General features: G+C 32.0%; 1 protein-coding gene across 3 annotated transcripts in view; it reads left to right on the top strand.

The window, feature by feature from the left end:
• Nucleotides 1-20,941, top strand: part of LOC129002218 (protein unc-13 homolog B-like) — a 125,203-nt gene that overhangs the window by 65,080 nt on the left and 39,182 nt on the right. For 2 of the 3 annotated variants that reach the window (XM_054429866.1, XM_054429864.1), the window contains exons 3-7: nt 3,819-3,909; nt 12,051-12,128; nt 12,934-13,153; nt 15,555-15,675; nt 19,094-19,200. In XM_054429866.1, the coding sequence (XP_054285841.1) occupies nt 3,819-3,909; nt 12,051-12,128; nt 12,934-13,153; nt 15,555-15,675; nt 19,094-19,200 (617 nt within the window). Of the gene's footprint in view, nt 1-3,818; nt 3,910-12,050; nt 12,129-12,933; nt 13,154-15,554; nt 15,676-17,729; nt 17,837-19,093; nt 19,201-20,941 lie in introns of all 3 variants that reach the window. The other variant, XM_054429865.1, reaches the window with a different exon arrangement.

Below are 20,941 nucleotides of genomic sequence, written 5' to 3'. Positions count from 1 at the left end.
TGCCTAAGTTTGAGTTCTCTTGACTACTCCAATCACTTAAGTGGATGGATTATGTAGAGTGATGATTTTGTTGTTAAAAAAATCATATTATGCAACATTGTTACAACGCAGAGATGACCAATTCAAACGGCAAGGATGACATTTTTTAGTGGATTTTTATACGTGACAAATATTAGCAGTTAAGAAATTTTAGTATTAACAAAATATTGCTTTTGACGATGACAACACAATTATAATATCCTACTGAGTCACAGAATGCGAGGCTCTAACTCTGTCGTAAACCTAAAACCCTTCCACACTTATAGATAGGAACTCGTAAATATTCTTCCTTACATCGTAAAATATCCAAATAATGCGAACTTATACTTAAGTGAGTATACCTGCTTAACGTGTTGAAATATTCAGCTGTGAGTCTATTTACTAATTGGATCGAAAGAAAATTGTTTAACTTATTGATATAGTATTAATGTAAGAGTCAATCGATCGAAAACATATCTTTAAGCCTGTTAGAAAATAAATTTTGTTAACTTATATGAGTACCCATTCGCCGCCATGGCATTCGCCTATTAGGTCTGATGATGATTGGAGTGTCCAATCGAAATCGATCACCACTTACCATCTTTTAGATTTTTTTTACTTGGCACTCTCTTTTTTAACTTATAAGTTGAAGCTATTTAGATTATGACAAATACATAAATACATTATACTGGGTGTTTAAAAAATCAGTTTACCGAGTAAGTGTATTTGTTAAGAAGCAAATAATAAATCAATTGCATTTATTGAAACTGAATTAACACTACACTTAGGTTGTAATCATCATTGTTCACAATGCTTTCTACTAAATCAATGGATTTTTTACAGAATTTTTTTACACTTTTTTGTATATATTTGTATTGTTGTTTATGGTTTGAAATTCTCTTGCAAATTGATTGGCCCCCATAGGATACTGTGATCTTACACCGTTAGACTTTTTTATTTGGTGGATCATTAAAAATGAGGTTTTTGCTCAAAAGTCGCTAGATGTTCTGCAGTTGAGAGACGCGAGTGAATTTAAAGCCTAATAATTTGAAGATAATGAATAAAGCATAAATTAAGATAATCTTTGTTGTATCTTAAGCAAAAATATTGTTACAAGTGTAAAAACGCTATGAAAAATGCATTGAAGTCAGTGGAAAGTAATTTGAAGAATTCTTTTACAACCTAGGTTTAGTGTAAATTCAAAAAAAAATATAATATAAATAACACTGATTTATTATTTTCTCTTAACAAATACACGTCCTAGATAAACTGATCTTTGAAACAGCCGGTATCTATTCTAAATATATATATATATATATATATATATATATATATATATATATATAATAAACCATAGTCAAATCGTACTCGGCAAGATATACAAATTGATGTATGAAGCAGACAGAGCAAAGGAAGCACGTCTAACACACACACACATCTAAGCAAGTATATCATAGAACGTCGGTCTCCCTCGGCGATCATATCTCATACAGTGTCTTCATGCATGACTCCGGGGATACAGTGTACATTGGGAATTATCAGCAAATCCCATGAATAATTACTGACTGGGAAGCAAAGGATTACGCAACTGAATAATAAATAGTCTATCGATTGTGTGTTGTGTCCCATTTATGTATAGGAGTTAATTATTTATTACCAATATGTGTAATGTCTAGTGAACGGTTTTGTATTATTTTACTTTAAAAATTTAGATAATACGTTCAGAGAAAAAAACCAAAAAAACCAAGTGGATTAAATTAAATGACAATTACGATCGTGTGCAGGAAGGCGTTATCCTCGTGGAATGTGTCCAATATAGAGCGGACCGACTGGAATGTGTTTGGACAGTCTGTTGAAAAAGTCGAGAGAGTAAAGTCTTGGCAAACACTTCTGTTTAAACATTTCTGAGAAATAAAAAAAGAAAAACGTGTGAATATAATGAAACTAAACCCAGTTTTAACATTCTCAGGCACTGTTACGCAATTCAGCACCAATACACTATGGAGTTCACTTATTCAGTCTAACGGTTTTAGTGTACCCACGTATTTCTTTTAATAAGGTAACCACTACAACATTATAATTCCAAATTAATTTTGTTATATACACTGTATTTGTATAATATACTAAGAAAAGCATACCACGCAACTGTTGTACTGTTGTTGCATGGAGCGTAACTCATAAAATCTAACAGCCACGTTCAAATTGTGTATAGTTTGAATTCTGTTGGAGGGCTCGTACATCAGGAAAGCCCATTAAAATATGGTCAACAGAACATAAATCTAACCAAAAACTAGTCAGTGTTATATTATGGTAATTAATCTTTATCAACCTTAGGGATATTTTTTTGCCACATTGGCATGTGTGTTTCAAAGCATAAATTAAAAATTCAGTTTTGGGGAATTTATAATTTACTATTGCCTGTAAGTAAATGCAAGCTTTCCTGTTATATTGAAGGCAAATACTGTAGCATAGCATGATTTTCAAACAGAATTTTTTTTTTTATCTTGAAATTTGTTGGCGTTTACAATGTTATTGCGTTTAAAGGGCCTGCAATTCATTTATTTTAATACTAAAAAAGTTTTGTTCTGAAAGCAAAATATTTTAAGATTTGGGAATTTTAAATATGCTTCCTATTCACCAATTAACTATTTGCTTTTAACGATTTGCCATTAATTAATTATTTGCTTTATGTCCAAATTTTGTAACGTACATGTTTTTCTTTACGAATTCAGTTTTACTGCTAAAACTGTGATTATTTTTATTTTGAGACGACGCTATATTGAATATAGGCTAGTTATTTTTTTACACAGACCATAATTAAATTCAGTTTATATCTACTAAAAGAGCAATAACTGTTAATTTTATATCAATCTATTTTAATAATAACTGTTTATTTGAAATATATTTTTAAATGTAGTTCCTTAACACCACACTTACTGTTCTTTTTTAATTACGCTTTTTAATACAGATTAGATTTACAAAAAAGCTACAATTATGCTCCACTACTGAATTGGAAGTTTAAATGTATTAATCAATTGCAATCGTCTGCTAAAAGTTTCTGTAAAGTTTTATTGCAAAATGTCTCAAGTAACGAAAGGAGTTGATTGGAGTTTCATGGACCTCTGTAGGCCGGGGTTGTCAATCGAGTTCCAAGTTTCTGGAATTAAGTTATCTCAGTGGACTCAATCAGCTGTCGGGGTCAAATGAGTTAATGAAACCCGATGTTCAAACTAAACAATTAAATACACCATTTAAGTAGGTTAAATGATCAATGTTCTAAAGAGAATAAGATTTTTCGTCCATTATATATTTTAGACTTCCCAGACAATTGGACTAGTTTAAAACATTCTTAATCCACATTGAGGGCACCAACTTATAAACTATTATAAAGAAGGGAAATAAAAGAAGACACAAGTTATATGGATATTTAAATGATAAGATGAGCTCAGTTTTGTACACTTAAACACAGCACTACTTTAACACACAGCTACCATGCCGTTTTTACTATTTCAATAACCTTATTATTCTTAAGTACAAACTGTGAAGATTAAGATTCTACTAATCCGTAAAGGAATAAGAATAAGCTTTTTTTGTATCCACACAATAATTTGGCCACAATAACCGTAAGACCAACTAATCTGGTGGAAGTGCAAGACTTCTTTCCGAGAGACATGGGTACAAAAACTGCAAATCACCAGGAAAATAAAAGAAGAGACTTTTCAAACTAGGAGAACATTTTATGAATTTAAAAACTCCTCTATTAAATAATCTAACGATACTAACAAAGTGTCTTTTTTCAGACACCCTGGGGATAATCCGTTCTACAGCAACATCGACAGTATGCCTGATATTCGACCCAGGCGGAAATCCATACCCTTGGTCTCTGAGCTGGTAAGTACTCTAAACTCCGATTATTCCATCAAGCTTAAACTGATGTACAACAATCATTATTGAAACATCAATAGCTTTCGAGTACAACAGTAATACTTACTGTCCGTTATACTGCTTTGCTTAAGAAATAATTTTTCTACGAGAATTACAAGTGACATTTTTCTTGACCGTCCTTGTGCCCCTGTCTTGAGTGTGTCGTTTGTCGATGACTGTTCCCTTGCGTCCTCTGTGTCCAATGTCTTTTGTCTGTCTTCTTTTCTCTCTCCGAAAAAAATTAAAGAGTTTTTTCCTCTGTGATCTACGCAGTAACGATGACAAAATAGGTTACATGCCTTGTCGTGGTTTACAGATGGGTCGTTTATTACAAATGACTAGTTTCACAACTCAATTGTTTCATTTTGAAATCTGATGTTACATCAAATTACAAAAATCTTGTTTTTAAAGTACCAATATACTGTTTTAAATTTTTGTAGCATACCGTTAAAACCATCACTGTCAAAATTTAGTATAGACAAACGTTAAATATCTTACCTATGTGGGTTGATTAAGCTTAAAATATGAAAATCGTAATTTTTTAGAGGTGTTGTGAAATTAAAAATATTTTGGTGAAAATAAATATTTCGCTCACAACGTGTTTTAAATTGCCGATTAAAAAAAGTTATTGTTTACAATATTATTTTTAAACATGTTTAGCTTATTTCCAAATTATCAAATCATGGAAATTGTCGATTTTCAACTAAAACTCTAACTGTAAAAAGATTTAAATTTGAAGGTTTTTTTTTTTGATATCTAATATTTTTAAGCTTCAAAATTTGGAAATGGGAACTTAATACAGGGTTTGAAAAATTTATTTTATTTATTTATTTTATAGTTCTTCCCTCTTTCTTTTTAATCGAGTTTTAAAATATGGGAACTAAAACATTTGGGGGTATGAAGTTAAAAATATGTTCATTAAATAACACTAAACTGTATTATTAATGTGCATCTACATTCCTCTAGAAAGAAATGCTTTCAATTTGAGACTTACAAGTTTGTTCAACCCATCACAACTATCACTGTAATAGGATTGGCGAATTTGAAAGGTTTTTTGTTGGGTTTGTGACTTGATTAGGCTGAGTGCTGGTGACATGTGTTACCATGGAGTGTTTTGACATCAACATTTGTGACATAGAGTCATTAAGCACTCTTCAACATGACCCAGTTCTATACTGCTCCTACTTTCGGTGAAATTGTATTTTTGACCGTAAAATCAAATTACTTCCTTTTAAGCAAAGCTTAGTTTCATTCTAGTCAAATGTTGTTTAACTATTTCCCTCTCCATTACATGTACCAATCAAACCTCAAGTAACCATTTCTAAATGTTCTCCACTGTGTATGACTCCTTTTGTGTGTATGTTCAATAATTTTAAACTTACCAGGTTAATATTTACCAAAGAAATTATTTTTAGTTCTACCTTAATTTGTTACTTGCTATACTATCAATTTTACCTAGGAAAACACAATAGAGTGTGATATGCATTTGATCATACTCTGCATGTTTGTTTAATATCTTAACCGACATGAGTTTAAGGGTTCTAGGAAAGTACAATGGATTGGATCCTATTGTTTATTGTCAGTGTATTGTTACTAATCCATTGTTTCTTTGTTCCCATGGTCTCCAGGTGCTCAAGGTACTCCCCTTCTTTCAAGCATCAACTTGTTTCTTGCATGCTCGTTATGTTATTGCTCGGTTCACGCTTGACATTCACTCCATGTATACGTATACATTTACACTAGTCCTCATTCATATACATTTCCACTGAATCCTGATCTAGAAACCAATTGTACATAACAAATAGTGAACCACTTTTCAGTTTGTTTATATGTTGGTGTAAATACCACTTGATTCGAGTAAATAGAATGTTTTGTTCACTGGAATGGTAATGTAAAACCTAGACTACTCTATAGTTGCTCGTTGTTGAAGTAGTTATTTATTCCTTAGATGGCTTTTATATTGTTTCGAGTTCAATATTTGCTTATCTCATGGTAAATAGTTATAAATGTAGTCATTTTGTAATTTGTGTAATGTAAAGGTAAATAATCTTCATTTCTGTTGGTTGCCGGAGAAAGAATACGTAATATTTTTTATTTGTTTGTGCTGTAATTGAATAGCAAAGAATGAAAAGTATAGATTCGATTTCATGTTGTTATTACAGTATTAACTCTTTAGCTTGGCTACATTAGTTAATTTCGGATTCTTTAATATAAATATAGAAATTAATTATACAATTTGAAGTTACAACGTCATAAAACTCATAAACTGTCTAATACTTTAGTTTAAATTGTTTTCAAACTAATAATAAACTTACCACTGACAAAGGTTTGTACTAACCTCAAATCCCTGAGAATGTTTGGTTTAAGTGTTAATTATTTATTTTACTCGCTTTGATCGGAATCTGATAATTACACATTCTCTGTGTGCTAAAGTTTAATAGCTACATCCTGCATTTACAAATCCAATATACTTACTTGCAACTCAAAATGCAATGTACTTTTCTAGTAATTGAAAATCTTCAATATATACTCTTATACAGTATGATACTTTAGAAATACTAAATAATAGTATGAAAAACATTTTAATATTTAATTCTAAACTTTTAAATAAATACTACACTTATAAACTAATAAAATTATTTAATTAAATGCCAATCCACTTATCATCATTCTTAGTGTTCTATGAACACTCATTGCACGAATATAAAAACTGAATTTCCTTGAAAAATAATGAAAAGTTGTAATCTTAAAGGCTCAAGTGAACGACTAATAATGAATCAAATTATTTCTTCCCTCTTGAGTGTTAAGGGAAGTAACATCAATTACAAAAGTTGTATGTCCACAGTCCAGCCCCGGCAGTAATAAGCACTTCATCAGCTGTTGAATGGCTGAATAAATTACTCGACCTGGTTTCAGAGGGATGAAAATCACTTCCCGAATTCACAGTTCAGACTAAATCCTCAATAAGATTTACTTCCTTACTGTAAAGTCAGATTCTTGGCTACTAAGCTGCAAGAACTCAAAACATTTTTGATGGATAAATTATAAAATTTTCAAGATAGATTATTTTTGTGAGATAAATTTAATTCCTCAACTGAAATAATTCAACGTATGATCATAAATTAAATTGAACATTTAGTTTATCTACTGCTAGACGTAGAATTAGCACTCTAGAATTACAGAATTGTATAAAATAATCCTAATTAAAATTTCTTTTTTTACCTTCTTAAACTTAAAACTAATGAATTAATGTTATAAATATGGTTTATTATGGGGTATTTGGCCACGGGAAAATATTGGAGCTAGTCACAAGGCTGGGAAAAATCCTGTTTCCGCCCTAGGGCCCTTGAAATTGCACATGTTATCGTCAACATCTTTATATAGCTGCAGTTTATAAAAACAGCTGATACAGGTAGCTTTTATTGCAACCTACGTATTTCTAAAGGTGTATTAGAATGTTTTCGCTTGAATCGTACACATTTGTGTTTTACCGTACATACAAATCTTAATTTAGCTAAAAAGCCTATTAATAAATTTAATGTTTGATTCAATCCGAGCAAAGCTCGGTCTCCTGGTACTTTTAAATTATAGCTACTTGTTATTCGTATTGTTATTCTTGATTTTGTATCTGCTTATCATAAAGTAATTTATTTGCAATACTGTAGTGTGTATTCAAGAACAGAAACTCTCTAATGTATTTTCCCCATCTCTCCCACTTTGAGGGAAATGTAAGCTTCTTAAAAGATTATTTTTAGAGTAAGCTCTCCCCTCCCCATCAAGGCATCTTAGACTAATTGATTTTTACACAGTTCTCATCACATTTCTATTTGCTTTTTACTGTACGGTTTTTTGTCAAATTCGCTTTTGGCATATCTTGACCACATAAAAGTGGCATGATAAGTATTTGATGCAATGTTTCCTAATTTCTATTGAATCAAATTTTAGTTTTTAAAAGTCAATTTACTTTATATACAATTTGTTTATGCGGACTACAACTTCAGTTACACTCAGGGTGAACACTTTGAGGGCAAGCATTTACTGCTTGCCCTAAATGCTAATTAATTTACTTCAACTTAATTAATTTACTTAATTAAATCGTTCTTAGAGTATTTTTTAACACTCCACACCCAAGTAAAAAAACTTACTATGTAGGTTAAAGATTAAATCTTTTTACCTGAAACAGAAGAAAAATAATTTGGTCAAAACTTAAGAGTGAAATTGAGTGTTTTACTGTAATACGGTGAATCTTGGACGTGTAACTATTTCCAACAACAGATGTTAAGAGCCACACCTTTCTCTTCTGTGGTCTCATCTCCCATCCCCTTGTGAAGCATGGATAAAGCAATTAGCATAACAAACTGAAGTTGTAGGCTGCATAAAGAAATTGTATATATAAGTAAATTGACTTTTAAAAACTGAAATTTGATTCTATAGAAAATATTTTTAATTAGGAGACATTGCATCAAATTCTTATCAGACCGCTTTTATGTGGTCAAGATATGCCAAAGACGAATTTGACAAAAAAACCGAACAGTAAAAAGCAAATAGAAATGTGAGAAGAACTGTGTAAAAATCAATTAGTCTAAGATGCCTTGATGGGGAGGGGAGAGCTCACTCTAAAAGTAATCTTTTAAGAAGCTTACATTTCCCTCAAAGTGGGAGAGATGGTGAAAATACATTAGAGAGTTTCTGTTCCTGAATACACACTACAGTATTGCAAATAAATTAACCATACAATAGAGTTTTTGCATAAGGCTATACAAAATCGGACTTTTTTTGCAATTTATTGAAATTTTATCCTTCCATAAACATAGTATTCAATATATTCAAACTTTTGCTTATAATACTATTTTCAAACATTGTTTAGAATTTAAAACATATGTTATACAGCTATTCTACAAATTAAAATGTTATAATACTAAAAAATTACGTATTCTAATATTTTAAAATATATGTCTGTAGCTTACTCAGTACCTGATTTTTACTAGTAAATTAATGATTGTGTACGCAGGATTTACAGAACATTATTACTGTATATAATAAGCAAAATCATTAATAACATTGGATAAAGCCACAGCCTCCTCCAAATACAAGAGGCCGCTGCGTTGGTGTGTGGCAACGCACCTGCCGGCCTATAGCCACGGTAACAATGCTCCATTATACTGTACATTATTACAGCTGTTTCGGTAGGCCGGGAATGCGACGTTGCCACTTTTATCCCGCTGCGGCTTTGTAGTAAAGGATGCCGTGATAAAGTTGTCGCATAACATGTAATTGCAAAAACGCCGTGCCGATATTCAAACGTGGAAATCATTAATATGGTTTCTTTTTATAATTAACAAAAATATACTCTACACCGTACACACTCACAATTCTTCAACCATTGTGTGCTTCTTGTGTTGGTACTATTGAATGAATGTGCAGCAAACTAGTACGGTAGCATTTGCAATTACACAATAAAGTAGAAAATAGTTACCAAAATAGCTGGGTTTGACTATACATAAAAGCTTAAGTTAAAGTTCTCTTTTTATTTAAACTAACATTACTTGTGAAACTAAGCCAAATTGTACAGGTTTTAAATCTTATATATCGCATTATTTTAAATTTTGTCAGTTCTGGAAGCAATAGCAACAATTATTTAATAATCATTATAATAAGATTTATTTCCAATGTTGGCTATTTTAGTAGTATTTTCTACTTATGCATGAATGCAATGCAAAATTTCAAGCCCTTCAATAACCTTTACCAGATTACCATTTATATCACCTTCTAATTGTTTTCTTATTATTTTATATTCCATGCTTATAAACACTCTTCTCACTTTTATCTTTTTAAGAATAGTTTCAGCATTGCTTTTGCAAGTGTGACAATTGGCTTGTAGTATCAATTTGTATAATTGATTTAGTAGCTGTTGAAAAATATGTTGGAAATTAAATCTATAATTCTAGATTGTAGACTAATTTATTCTATGAGTAGTTTTATATTATTCCAATTTTGTATTTAAGTGTTTTATCTTTAAGTATTAAAAAACAAATTAAACGTAATATAACATTACCACTGACGATTTATTCACAGGTTCACAATAACATTACAAATAAACGAGCAGAATTGAGCAATTCAAATAATATTCTTGGATCTGTCTTCAATATATAGGCCTATTCTTATCTAAGATTTATTTACAAACAACAATGAAGCGTCTTTTCAGTAGACGAGGATTGATATTCACAATATTTAAACCAAGAATACTTGTCCTGCTTATCTCAAGAAACATCAGAGTGCTACAGCAATAAATGATGAATCAAATTTGTAGACAAGGGTTCAGAATGTAGGCATACTGATCAAGGCAAAATGCTAGCCTAGCCACAGTGAAATAGGCAGAATCATTTACTTAAGTTCTGAAGTAGGCATCTCTGAATGGTCTAGCTAAAGCCAGATTGGTCGTTTAAGAGAATATCTAGTTGAAAAAACCTTTTGTAGGACGTGCTACAAGTTAAATTGTTGTCTTAGTTCATGTATAACTCGAATGTGTTGGCATTAATAATGCGGTTCTCTTTTCGCTTGGCATGGATAACAAGTTGGCCTTTTAGAAATGTTCTTTTACAGCTGCACATTCAACTTGACTAAATTCCTTTTCATTCTAAATCTGGATTCTACTTAAAAAGGGGAATATAACGTGTCTTTCATAATTATGTGCCACTTCAAAATTATATAAATTACCCTATATACACAGCTTTATTTTGGTAAGGTTTGAACTAGATAAAGAATGGATTTGTGTTTAGGGCACTTCCTAACTAAAAAATGTATACATTGTCAATTTGTGCCACTTCTCAAATAGATAACGTATAACGGTCTATTACTATGTCTGGGTTCTAAACTAGATAAATTACACCCAGTAGTGGGCTTTAATCAGATGATTTCATTCGGTTGGGATTGAGTTTGGATAAAGATAGTCTACGTTTGTTCGATGTCTATTCTCCACAGCTTCCCTTTGAATGAAGATTGAAAATGGAGGGAAATCAGTTTTTTTTCGATTTGCTTACTCTGAGATAATAAGAAAATTCATGATTAAATCAAGAGTCTATTTACTCATGGAAAAGTGTTTTTGATATTCATAATTTAGATTTTGTTAGACAAATTTTATAGTATGATATCATTCAAGGTTTTTTTAATGACCATTATCTCTATTGAATATTCTTTGGCCAAATTGTGTAAAAGCAGGAGTTGAGTGAACAATGAATGTGTTTCGGTGTCATTACTGGAGTAAATATTAGTTTTGTTATCTGAAAAAGCTACATCGATCTTTTTCTCTGTTTTTAATTAACAACATTGGTGAAAATTTGAAATTTAAAAATACAGTATAAGTTAATAAAATTTATAAAAATTCAAGTAAGTGCACTTAAAAAAACCTTTGAATGATATCAATGTTTACTCTCTATAGTGCTATCCCATGTGCTTCGTAACATAGATTTGTTTAACATAGGGATTAAATGGTAGGGGGGGGGGTGGATTGTACGAGTATAACGCTTTGAGAATGCTTTGATTGGTGGGTGCGGATAACTCCAATCACTTCAATGGCCACTTTGATGCACACCATATTGTGTTAGATATTGATCACGTATTGGGAATTAGTATTTCATGTATGGAATGTATCAACAGTCTTCCAAAAATATGAGCAATATAGCTGATCTGACTTTGCTCTTGATAACAAATTAGACGAAAAATAGTTCATTCTCTTTAAACAATTAATTGGAAAAGTAATTATATATTGAGCCTTGTACTTTAGTCTGACACTCGTAACTTTTTGCAGTAATTTTATCTTCAACTTAATATTCTATAAGTAAAATATACAAAATGATTCCATGAAATAATAGAACAACAATTTAGTTTTCTTTGTAAATTTCTTATTACATCACCTGTGCCTGTGGTTTTCTTATACTCAAGTACATTTCAAATTATTACAGCAGCATCACAAATGGATACACAGGTATTGTACAAGTTTGATATTTTCAAACCTGCATTATGTTTCTACTGTTGGTTAAGTGCAACTATATTGGAACTACAAAGAATGTTAGGAACTATTGATGTTCTAATGACTGTTCATTTTTCAGACAATGGCTGCTACTAGACAGAAGGGGGCTGGTTTGACTTCAGCTGTTCCAAGAGCAACTTTGAATGATGAAGAACTGGTTAGTGGCATTTTATTTTCATTTAGTTTTTGGGTCAATGACATATTTTACATTTTTCTCAAGAGACAGGTCCAACTCCTGGTCTTGTTCCTACATAATTGGTTTGGTTAGATGACACAATTAATTGACAGCCAATTACAAATGGGGTTATAACTATTGAAATCAAACATTTAACTTTTCAATTTAAAGATGAGCACCATCACCACTCGGATCCAAGGTAACCTTTGTATAAATCAAAGAAAATGTGTGTTCACAATAATAGTGTACCTATCAAACAGCTTTTAATTCTCGAGTAAAGGGGGGTAAGGGCATGAATCAATTTTAAGTCTCGACTATAGGATATTAAAATCCATCATTCAAAATCATTTGATCACTTACATTTCATTAAATAGAAACAACCAATGTCTTTCACGTTAAAACATGTTTCCCAAGCTTTTATTCCTGATCTACTTTGTTTCTTGGGGACTGAGCTTTACTCTGGGCATATCATTACAATGATCATTAATACACTGTATTCTCTGAGAGCAGTGTTTGCTCAATGTCATTCGTCCTGCATCAGCCTAGACACTATTTTAGGCTACAGCTCACAGGCTTAAGTAATTGGTTTGGTTCACTGATCTAAACATCTAAACCTAGCAGTTGTATAACAAATCCTGATCTTATGAGAATGCATCCTTTTGGAATACTTTTTTGTAATTCGTACACAGAAGATTGATTATAACCAATCTTATATTATTGTTACCGTTGGCAGTTACTACTCACTACAATTTACAACTGTATGCTCACATAAATGTTTGTTCCCCAGAAAATGCACGTGTACAAGAAGACCCTGCAAGCTCTGATCTACCCGATCTCCAGTACAACGCCGCACAACTTTGTCATGTGGACAGCAACTTCGCCAACATTCTGTTACGAGTGTGAGGGTCTGCTTTGGGGAATCGCACGGCAGGGAGTGCGCTGCACTGAATGCATGGTTAAGTGCCACGAGAAGTGTAAAGATCTGCTCAACGCTGATTGTTTACAGAGTAAGTTCACACTCGATAAAGTAAGAGTTAAAAAATTACCATTTGTTAGTACTTTTAGACAGAAATGGGCCAATTCTGGCGAGGGGCATTTTATTTTCATTTAGTCTTTGGGTCAATGACATTTTTTACATTTTTCTACCCGATTTTACCAAAATACAGTTTATTGCCTGTGCCTCTTGCACCAATTGAATGGTTTGGATGGAAACCCCTTACACAAAAAATGAGGTGTAAACATTCCCATTTTACATAGAAAAATCTCCCAAATATTAATGCTGAACGGACAGAATGTTTGGTTTTGTATATTTATAGATTTTGTGTTGAGAGATATATAGCTCCAAGTCACTTCTGAGTAAAAGGATGCGGTTAAGATATTTAAAATTGAAAACGATGCGATCACATTCCAAACAGTTGGTATTGGTACTCGAGTACAAAGGCGCGGAGGGTGAAACTCGAGTGCCAAATACAATGCACTTTGATGCCACAAAAGCTCTTTGTATCTTGAGTTGGAGTCAGCTCCATTTACCATTGGTCCTCCTCAGTGAATCACTGTTTAGGAACTCCTAATGAACTCAAAAAAGGTTTTGCACACTTTTCATTATAGGTTCTTGTTTTTTTTTCACTTTTAAGATTTTCAAAAGAGATTTGCACACTACTCGTTCTTAAAATGAAATGAAAATACTTTTTTATTGAGGCGAACATTAGGACCACATGGTCCTTTCTTACAGTTAACCTCTTATGTACTAAATATATACTAAACAATGTATTTTTACAAAACTTTTAAAACTATAAACAAAATAATAAGTAAAAACTTAAGTTATAAATCTTTGTCCCTAATATACGCATACACACACACATTCACTCTTTGCCATACCTAGGCCTAACGCACGCCATCCCACCAAGCCACGGTCATCCGATCGAGATAGTACGCCTTCAGCGCCGCCGTCAGTTGGGAACGGGATTCTATACTCCTGATAGTAAATGGTAGTGAGTTCCAAAGGCGACATGCTGTTACTGTAAATGATCTATTATAAACTGTTGTCTTATGGTGAGGAATTTGGAGAGTTGATGAGCCAGAGCGGGTATTTCTTGCACCTCTTTCATTTAAAAATCTAAAATTGATCGCGAGATAATTTGGAATTTCTTATCATTGGTATTTGGTATTGGCATTTTATTTGGTAATTGGTATTTCTTATTTTTTGGTTCTTATCATTTTCCTGTGCCTTACATTAAATTGTGGAGGTTAAATATTGTCTTTGTCTTGTTTGTATTAGTATTTTTGCAATAGTATGTCACACCTTTCCGATGCATTGCCGAAACAACCAAACTAAGAATGTGAACTTACAAGTTAGGTTCGTGATATGAACTCACAACATGATGAGAAAATATGAAGTTTTTGTATTTGAAAACATTATTAACAACTAAGAACCCTTGTTTAATGCATTTTATTGGAACAACTAAATGTTAACAAGAAAAACAGGTTGTTGTTACCTTAAATTCTTTTATAATATATACTGTACACACACACACACACATCTATATCTTAATCTTGCCTGAGCTAATAACTAGTTGACCCATCCTGTAATTTGTTTAGGTGAAGTTGGACTATCATAAATTTTTAGTTTGAAGCACAGATCCCTTGTCTCCGAGAGAAGTCATTTATCTTGATTATGTTGCAATGGTGTTTTTAACTTTTTCTAATGCATTGCCTAACAAAGAATAACCATAGTTAGTTGTGCTTAGTAACATGTTAGTTAAATTTAATAACCAACAGAGCTTGTGATAATGTATCCCTTATGATACAAATTAATTTAAAACTCTCAATTCAAACCTCCTTAGTTTGACAATGATTATATTATATTAATATACTGTAACTTGAAATTCTTACAGGTAAAGTGCTTCATTTCGATGATTGTATGGATAAAGATAGAAGTAATTTAATGACATCATTGTATATAAACCTTTAGAATGAGAGGAAAGAAATATTTATTAATCACACGTTCACTAAATACTGATTATTAAAGTCTCAGCTTCTTTGTTTTCCCTTTGTTTTTTTTTCTCAGTTTAATACATTTTCTTTAGTCCCTGCAAGTTTAATGAAGAGTTTAAAATGCAGTGGGTATTGTAGTATTGAGTGTTGTGTAGCACATTAATTGGAGTTTGTAGATTTATGTAAAGAATTTTTCATTAATTTCAAATGTTGAAGTACATCTATGAACACATAATCAAAAAATGTATTCTATGTGGTAAATATGGGCTAAATAAGGTGCTAAGTAAACTAGATTTACCAGTGTAACACGCCACAGCCAAAGTGTGTGTGTGTGTGTGTGTGTGTGTGTGTTTGGAAATGTGGCTCTGTCTCATAGACTGGCCTTTGATCTAACCATCTGACAACATGTTTCAGGGGCTGCGGAAAAGAGCTCAAAGCATGGAGCAGAAGACAAAGCAAATACAATAATAACAGCGATGAAAGAGAGGATGAAGCAAAGGGAAAGGGAAAAGCCAGAAATCTTTGAGCTGATAAGGTGTGTTTAATAATTAATTGTGTACATAATAGATTGAACTATTTACGTAACAAACTACCTAAGATTAAAATAAGTGTCCGAAGAAAAGAGTAGAGTGTTGAGTCAAGCAATTTATTTTTTAGCAGACCAGCCTGGTTTTCCAACAATTGAATAAGTTAAGTCAGTTCAAGTAGAAAATATTACCTATATATTTTTTGGCAGATATGTAAGTTTACTTCTTGTCATAATTAGTTTAAATGATAAATAATCTCTACTGAATCAATAACACTAATATTGAAAAGAGTCATTGAAAAAAAACACTCAGTAACCAGGATTTTTTCTTCCCTAACCATATTTTGCATGGATTAACAGATTTCATTGGGAAATAATAGCTAATAAGCTGTATATAAGGACATCATACCGTGTATGTTTGATGGAAGATCACAAGAATTAATTATGGATAATCAAGGATTTAGGTTAAGGGGTCAGTAAATAAAGTACATATTGGTTTTACGCTTATCTAATTTTTAGATCAAAATTAACCCTCAATAACCATCTAATAAAAGTAACTATCTCTGAACCCCTCCCAAACTTTCTTCCTTTCAGTCAGAGCGGAATTTAAACAGAATATAAAGGGTGACTTAAAAAAACAGAATTAAAATATTTGTTATGTGATAATAAATAAAGAAACTCTTGCCATTTAAGAAACCCAACAGTTCTTGTGATATGATTGTTTTTTTAGATCGTTGGGCGTGGGAACTGCAGTTACTTGTTTATCAATTGCTGCAGGCTCTCTAAAATAGATTCAGTGCAACTTCAATATTCTGAGAAGTGTGAACTTTGCTTAATCATCCTGTTAATTTGTCCTATGGCACAGTTTTAGTCTCGTCAAAGTTTTTGATTAAACTTTTTACCTTGTATTTAGATGTCATAGAACCTAAGTATGTTCCAAGTATTAAAAATGAACAAAGCTCCTTCCCTTGTGTTGCTATCATACAACTTACAAATGATTATGGTTTTATGGAACTTTTTTACTGTGAATGCAGCTGTTTTCCTGAGATATTTTATGTCCTCTACTGATTGCTACCTTGTACTCAATTCTGCCGTTAATTTTCACAAAGTTCTTGATTTTCTGTATTGCCCTCTGTTTATTTGATTCCAAACAGCAGGGTGTCTACAAGTTACTGAAACACTAGATTTTAGTTAAAAGTCATTCTAAGTCGTGGGTTTTTATCAGGGCCACGTAAATAAACTATAGTTCGGCCGCTTAGAAAACGACCTGCGCGCTAATGCTAAACCAATGCTGGAGGAGGTCGCTTTCTAAGCGGCCGAACTATAGTTTAACCATTTATTTTTTTCATCCTCTGACATTAAAGGTTACAACATAAAAGTTAAATTTAGTTAAATAAATTATGTGACTAAGATAAAATAAAGGCGATAGATCCATAGATTAAAGTCTTCACCAAGCTCCGCCCCTCAGAAACATAATCTTTGTTCATACTTGGCCAAAACAGTTATTTCCCCTCCCATTGTTTTAGACTACTATTATGAGATAATCATCATTATGATGAGGCTAATTGGGTGGGCACTGGCTAGAATGTTGTGTATGAAGTAAAGAACATGACATCGGTGCCAGACTTTAACTAGGTCTGTTCGTCTCGATGGAAGCTCAAATGTGCTTAATTAAGATGAAACTCACTTTAATTATGGACAGCCGTAATAATTGACTTAGTTTTCAACTCATAGTTCCTGAAATTTGAGAATTTCTCTACATTTTTCTAAAGTTTTCTGGATACAAAAAACTTTGAGGAAAAATGTCTTTGAAAATTCGCCCTTAATTTATAAGGAAATTAGACAGTGAATATTTTAACATAATGTGCACCTTTGTAATTTACTTTTTTTTCTTCACCCTCAAATGGAGTATTATTTTATAGTTGTAGTTATTACATATGAAATGGCATTTGTATAAAATGGGCACCACCATATTTTTACGTGGTGTTGCCATTCAGTAAAACAGAGTTTGATGAGTGTAAGATCTTGTTGGCTGTGTTGTGAACCTGTCGTGCTGATGCTAGGGCGATTTTCGGTGCGGAGGAGAAGAGTCACATCGGGCACATGAAGGCAGTGAAGCAGTCTGTACTTGACGGAACCTCCAAATGGTCGGCTAAGATCGCAATTACAGGTTTGTGACGTGATTCTGCCCATGAAAATACTCTATGGCTGATGGTGTGTTGTAAAACTGTCTGTATGTATCTTCCTCTCTTTTCCCATTAGCACATTTTTGTTTGATTGGGTTTGGTTGTATAGTTTTAGTTTTAGTTTGTTCTCTGTGTCCTCCTTAATTGTTATACTTTTGGTTGTCCTGGAAATAAATATAATTTTTTTATATATTGATGAATAAATAAGATGACACATTATAAATACATTTTTATTTCAAACTATTTCTAAAAAAAGCTAACACCAAGAAAAAATTACCAGTTCAATTTGTAAATTTAACTCAATAACACATTTTCATGTAGGCCTACCCATATGTAACAAGTTTAAACATTAAACGATTGTTCACTAACTGTTCAAATAAATAAATCAGACAAATCAATCAGAGGTACCTTACAACACAGATAAAGTTTATCAGATAAATCAACTGATCACTATTGAGAGAGAAGAAATGTTCTCGTTAGCCGATAGCAACTAACCTTGTTGTCGGGAATAACTTTGCCGCTATCCAGGGGAAATTGCCTTCAGTTGTACCAACAGCTGCAACATTAAATTTCCCTTTGCATTATTCTTGCTACAACAATTAAATGTTTCATTTTAGTACAATTAAAAAGCTGTGATTTGTATTGGAAAATAACATTTAAATTTTATCGCTCATAAATACTCCTTTCTAATAACATTTTAGTTTTTTATTAATTCATATAAATTGAAAACTGAAATGCTGTTTTTGAAATGGTTAACATTAACTTATGGTAGACCGATTCAGTAAAGGACCTATAAATTATTTAACCAATGCCTGTATATATACTTATGACTATAATATTACGTTATCATTATTGGTTTCAATAAAGAATAACAGCTTTTAAGTAAGATATTAAGATTTACAACTATTCACTATTCAGTTAATTAAACTTTTTTAAACCTAGACATTTTCTTCTCTTGATAATGGATAACATTTTTAGTTTTTTTTTTTAGTTTTTGTGTTCCCAAGATCAAAGTTTTATGTTTCTATCCACTATTTTTCATCTCCTCTCTGTTTTTATTTCCTACTCCTCGCCATATATTTCCTCATTCCTCCGCTTCTCACTGTTTTCCCCATTTCCCCCCACTCCTCACACAGTTTTTCCTCTTCCTGCTCAGTGTTTCAGCTCGGGTTCCAGCCTGCAGATTGCATCCTGATTGTTTGTTTGTTGTCTGTCAGTGTTCTAATTGTTTTGATCAACAGAAAGACTTTCACGATGGATCCTGACACTCATATAGACTCGCTGGATCAAGCCGAAGCCATTGTGCTTGAGGGCACGTCCAAATGGTCCTGCAAAATCGCTATCACAGGTTAGGCTCGAGCAAGCCACATTGCCTGCCACCGACTGACTATTCTACATGTCATACCTCCCCTGGGCTAATTTTCCTCTGTCAATTTATTTATTAAAAATTTACTATGAATAATTTCTTAATTTAATGTGTGAAATAATAAAATCCTTAGGCATACAAAACTATAGAATTTCAATTCCCAAAAAAATATTTAGCAATAACTAACACTCAGTTATGAAAGTATATAAATGACTAGATTGATTGATAATTATAGCACACGAGTAAAATTTTTGATTGAAATTGAGCGCAACATTTGCACAGTAATATATTAAGTAAGATATTACATATTACATTAATATAATTATTATTACATATTATAAGATGGTATATTTTATATTGGGTAAATATAATAACCAAAGTAAACAAGAACAATATTCTTTCTTGTTTATTATGTTTAGAAAATAAAACAGTTTGATTAACTGGCAGGCAGTTTAAACCATTACATTAACTAGGTTCTTTAAATGTCAACGATCCTGTACTGATGAATGATTTTGTTGCAATTCACCAAAATTTCATTGAGGAGTTACAACTTTCATTAGATGTGTAAATACTAAATGGTTACAGATAAAGAGGATTACAATTTGCTTATCACCTTCATTGATTACAATTAATTTTTTCAGTGATCTACTTTAAATTAAACCTAATAAATATATAAATATTCTGATGCTCATGATTAAGCTTGATTAAAACAGTGGTTAACGCAGCAGCAAAAACTAAATTAACATATAAATGGAAAAATTAAAATGTTGGTGAATAATTTTTTTTGTTGGTTTATTATATCTGCTCACAAAAAAAAACTGTCCAAATTAACTTGCTATGTAACAGGTGTGTGTGTGTGTGTGTACACCAGAGCCAATGTTCCATATGGAATTTTTATGGTATTGAGAGAGTATGCTAGACTACCATCAAATCATTTAGCAGTATAAATTTTCCTAAATCTTCCTCAATTGTTTGCATTGTTTAGGTTGTTCTTAAACCTCTCATATATTTCTCCCGCATCATATGGTATGACATGTAGATGTGTCGTGTTGGTATGCCTGCTGGTGTGCAAAGCTGACAGAACCACATCTGATCACGCAACACCCCGTATAACCCCATACAACCCCGTAGGACATGGGAAACTAACATCTAGATTAGACAAGTGTATCTGGCTTAACAAGGAGATAACCACCAAATCTTAACCTTTTCAAAGGTTTTCTGATCAATTTTTCTCAAAAAAAATTATGCAATTTTTAATAAGATAATTTTTTAGGGTAGGCCAATTTCAAACTTTTTTGTTTTGTTTTGTAAATTAGATTTTGAACAATAATTAGACAATTTTATTTCATAGATCCAATTCCCCACGCAGTAACCAAACTTTTTTCAATCCTTTTTTAAATGTAGGGCTACCAAGTTAAGATAAACGTATATTTTTTTGATGTTGGTATGATCAAGTTTTTATTTTTCTATGACCAATTGATATGTTTTTTCAAACAAAAGGGTTTAAAGTAATGTAATGTTTTATGTATATTTTTTACCGATATAGGATTTTTTAAATCTATTAGGGTTATTAATATCTATAAGGGATCTTTTCAAAATTGCTTGTCAGATCTTAAGATTTATTAAATTCACTAATGCAGGAATACTGCCAAAACTGTTGTTACTAGTTGTAAAATAAAGTGAACCATCATGGGAACATTTCATGCCAACCCAATAAAGTACC

This window comes from Macrosteles quadrilineatus, unplaced genomic scaffold, assembly GCF_028750875.1.
Source record: "Macrosteles quadrilineatus isolate MER2022 unplaced genomic scaffold, UCM_ALF_1.0 Scaffold_9__3_contigs__length_116548681, whole genome shotgun sequence".
Lineage (NCBI taxonomy): Eukaryota > Metazoa > Arthropoda > Insecta > Hemiptera > Cicadellidae > Macrosteles > Macrosteles quadrilineatus.
This window is presented reverse-complemented; position numbering and strand designations above follow the sequence as displayed.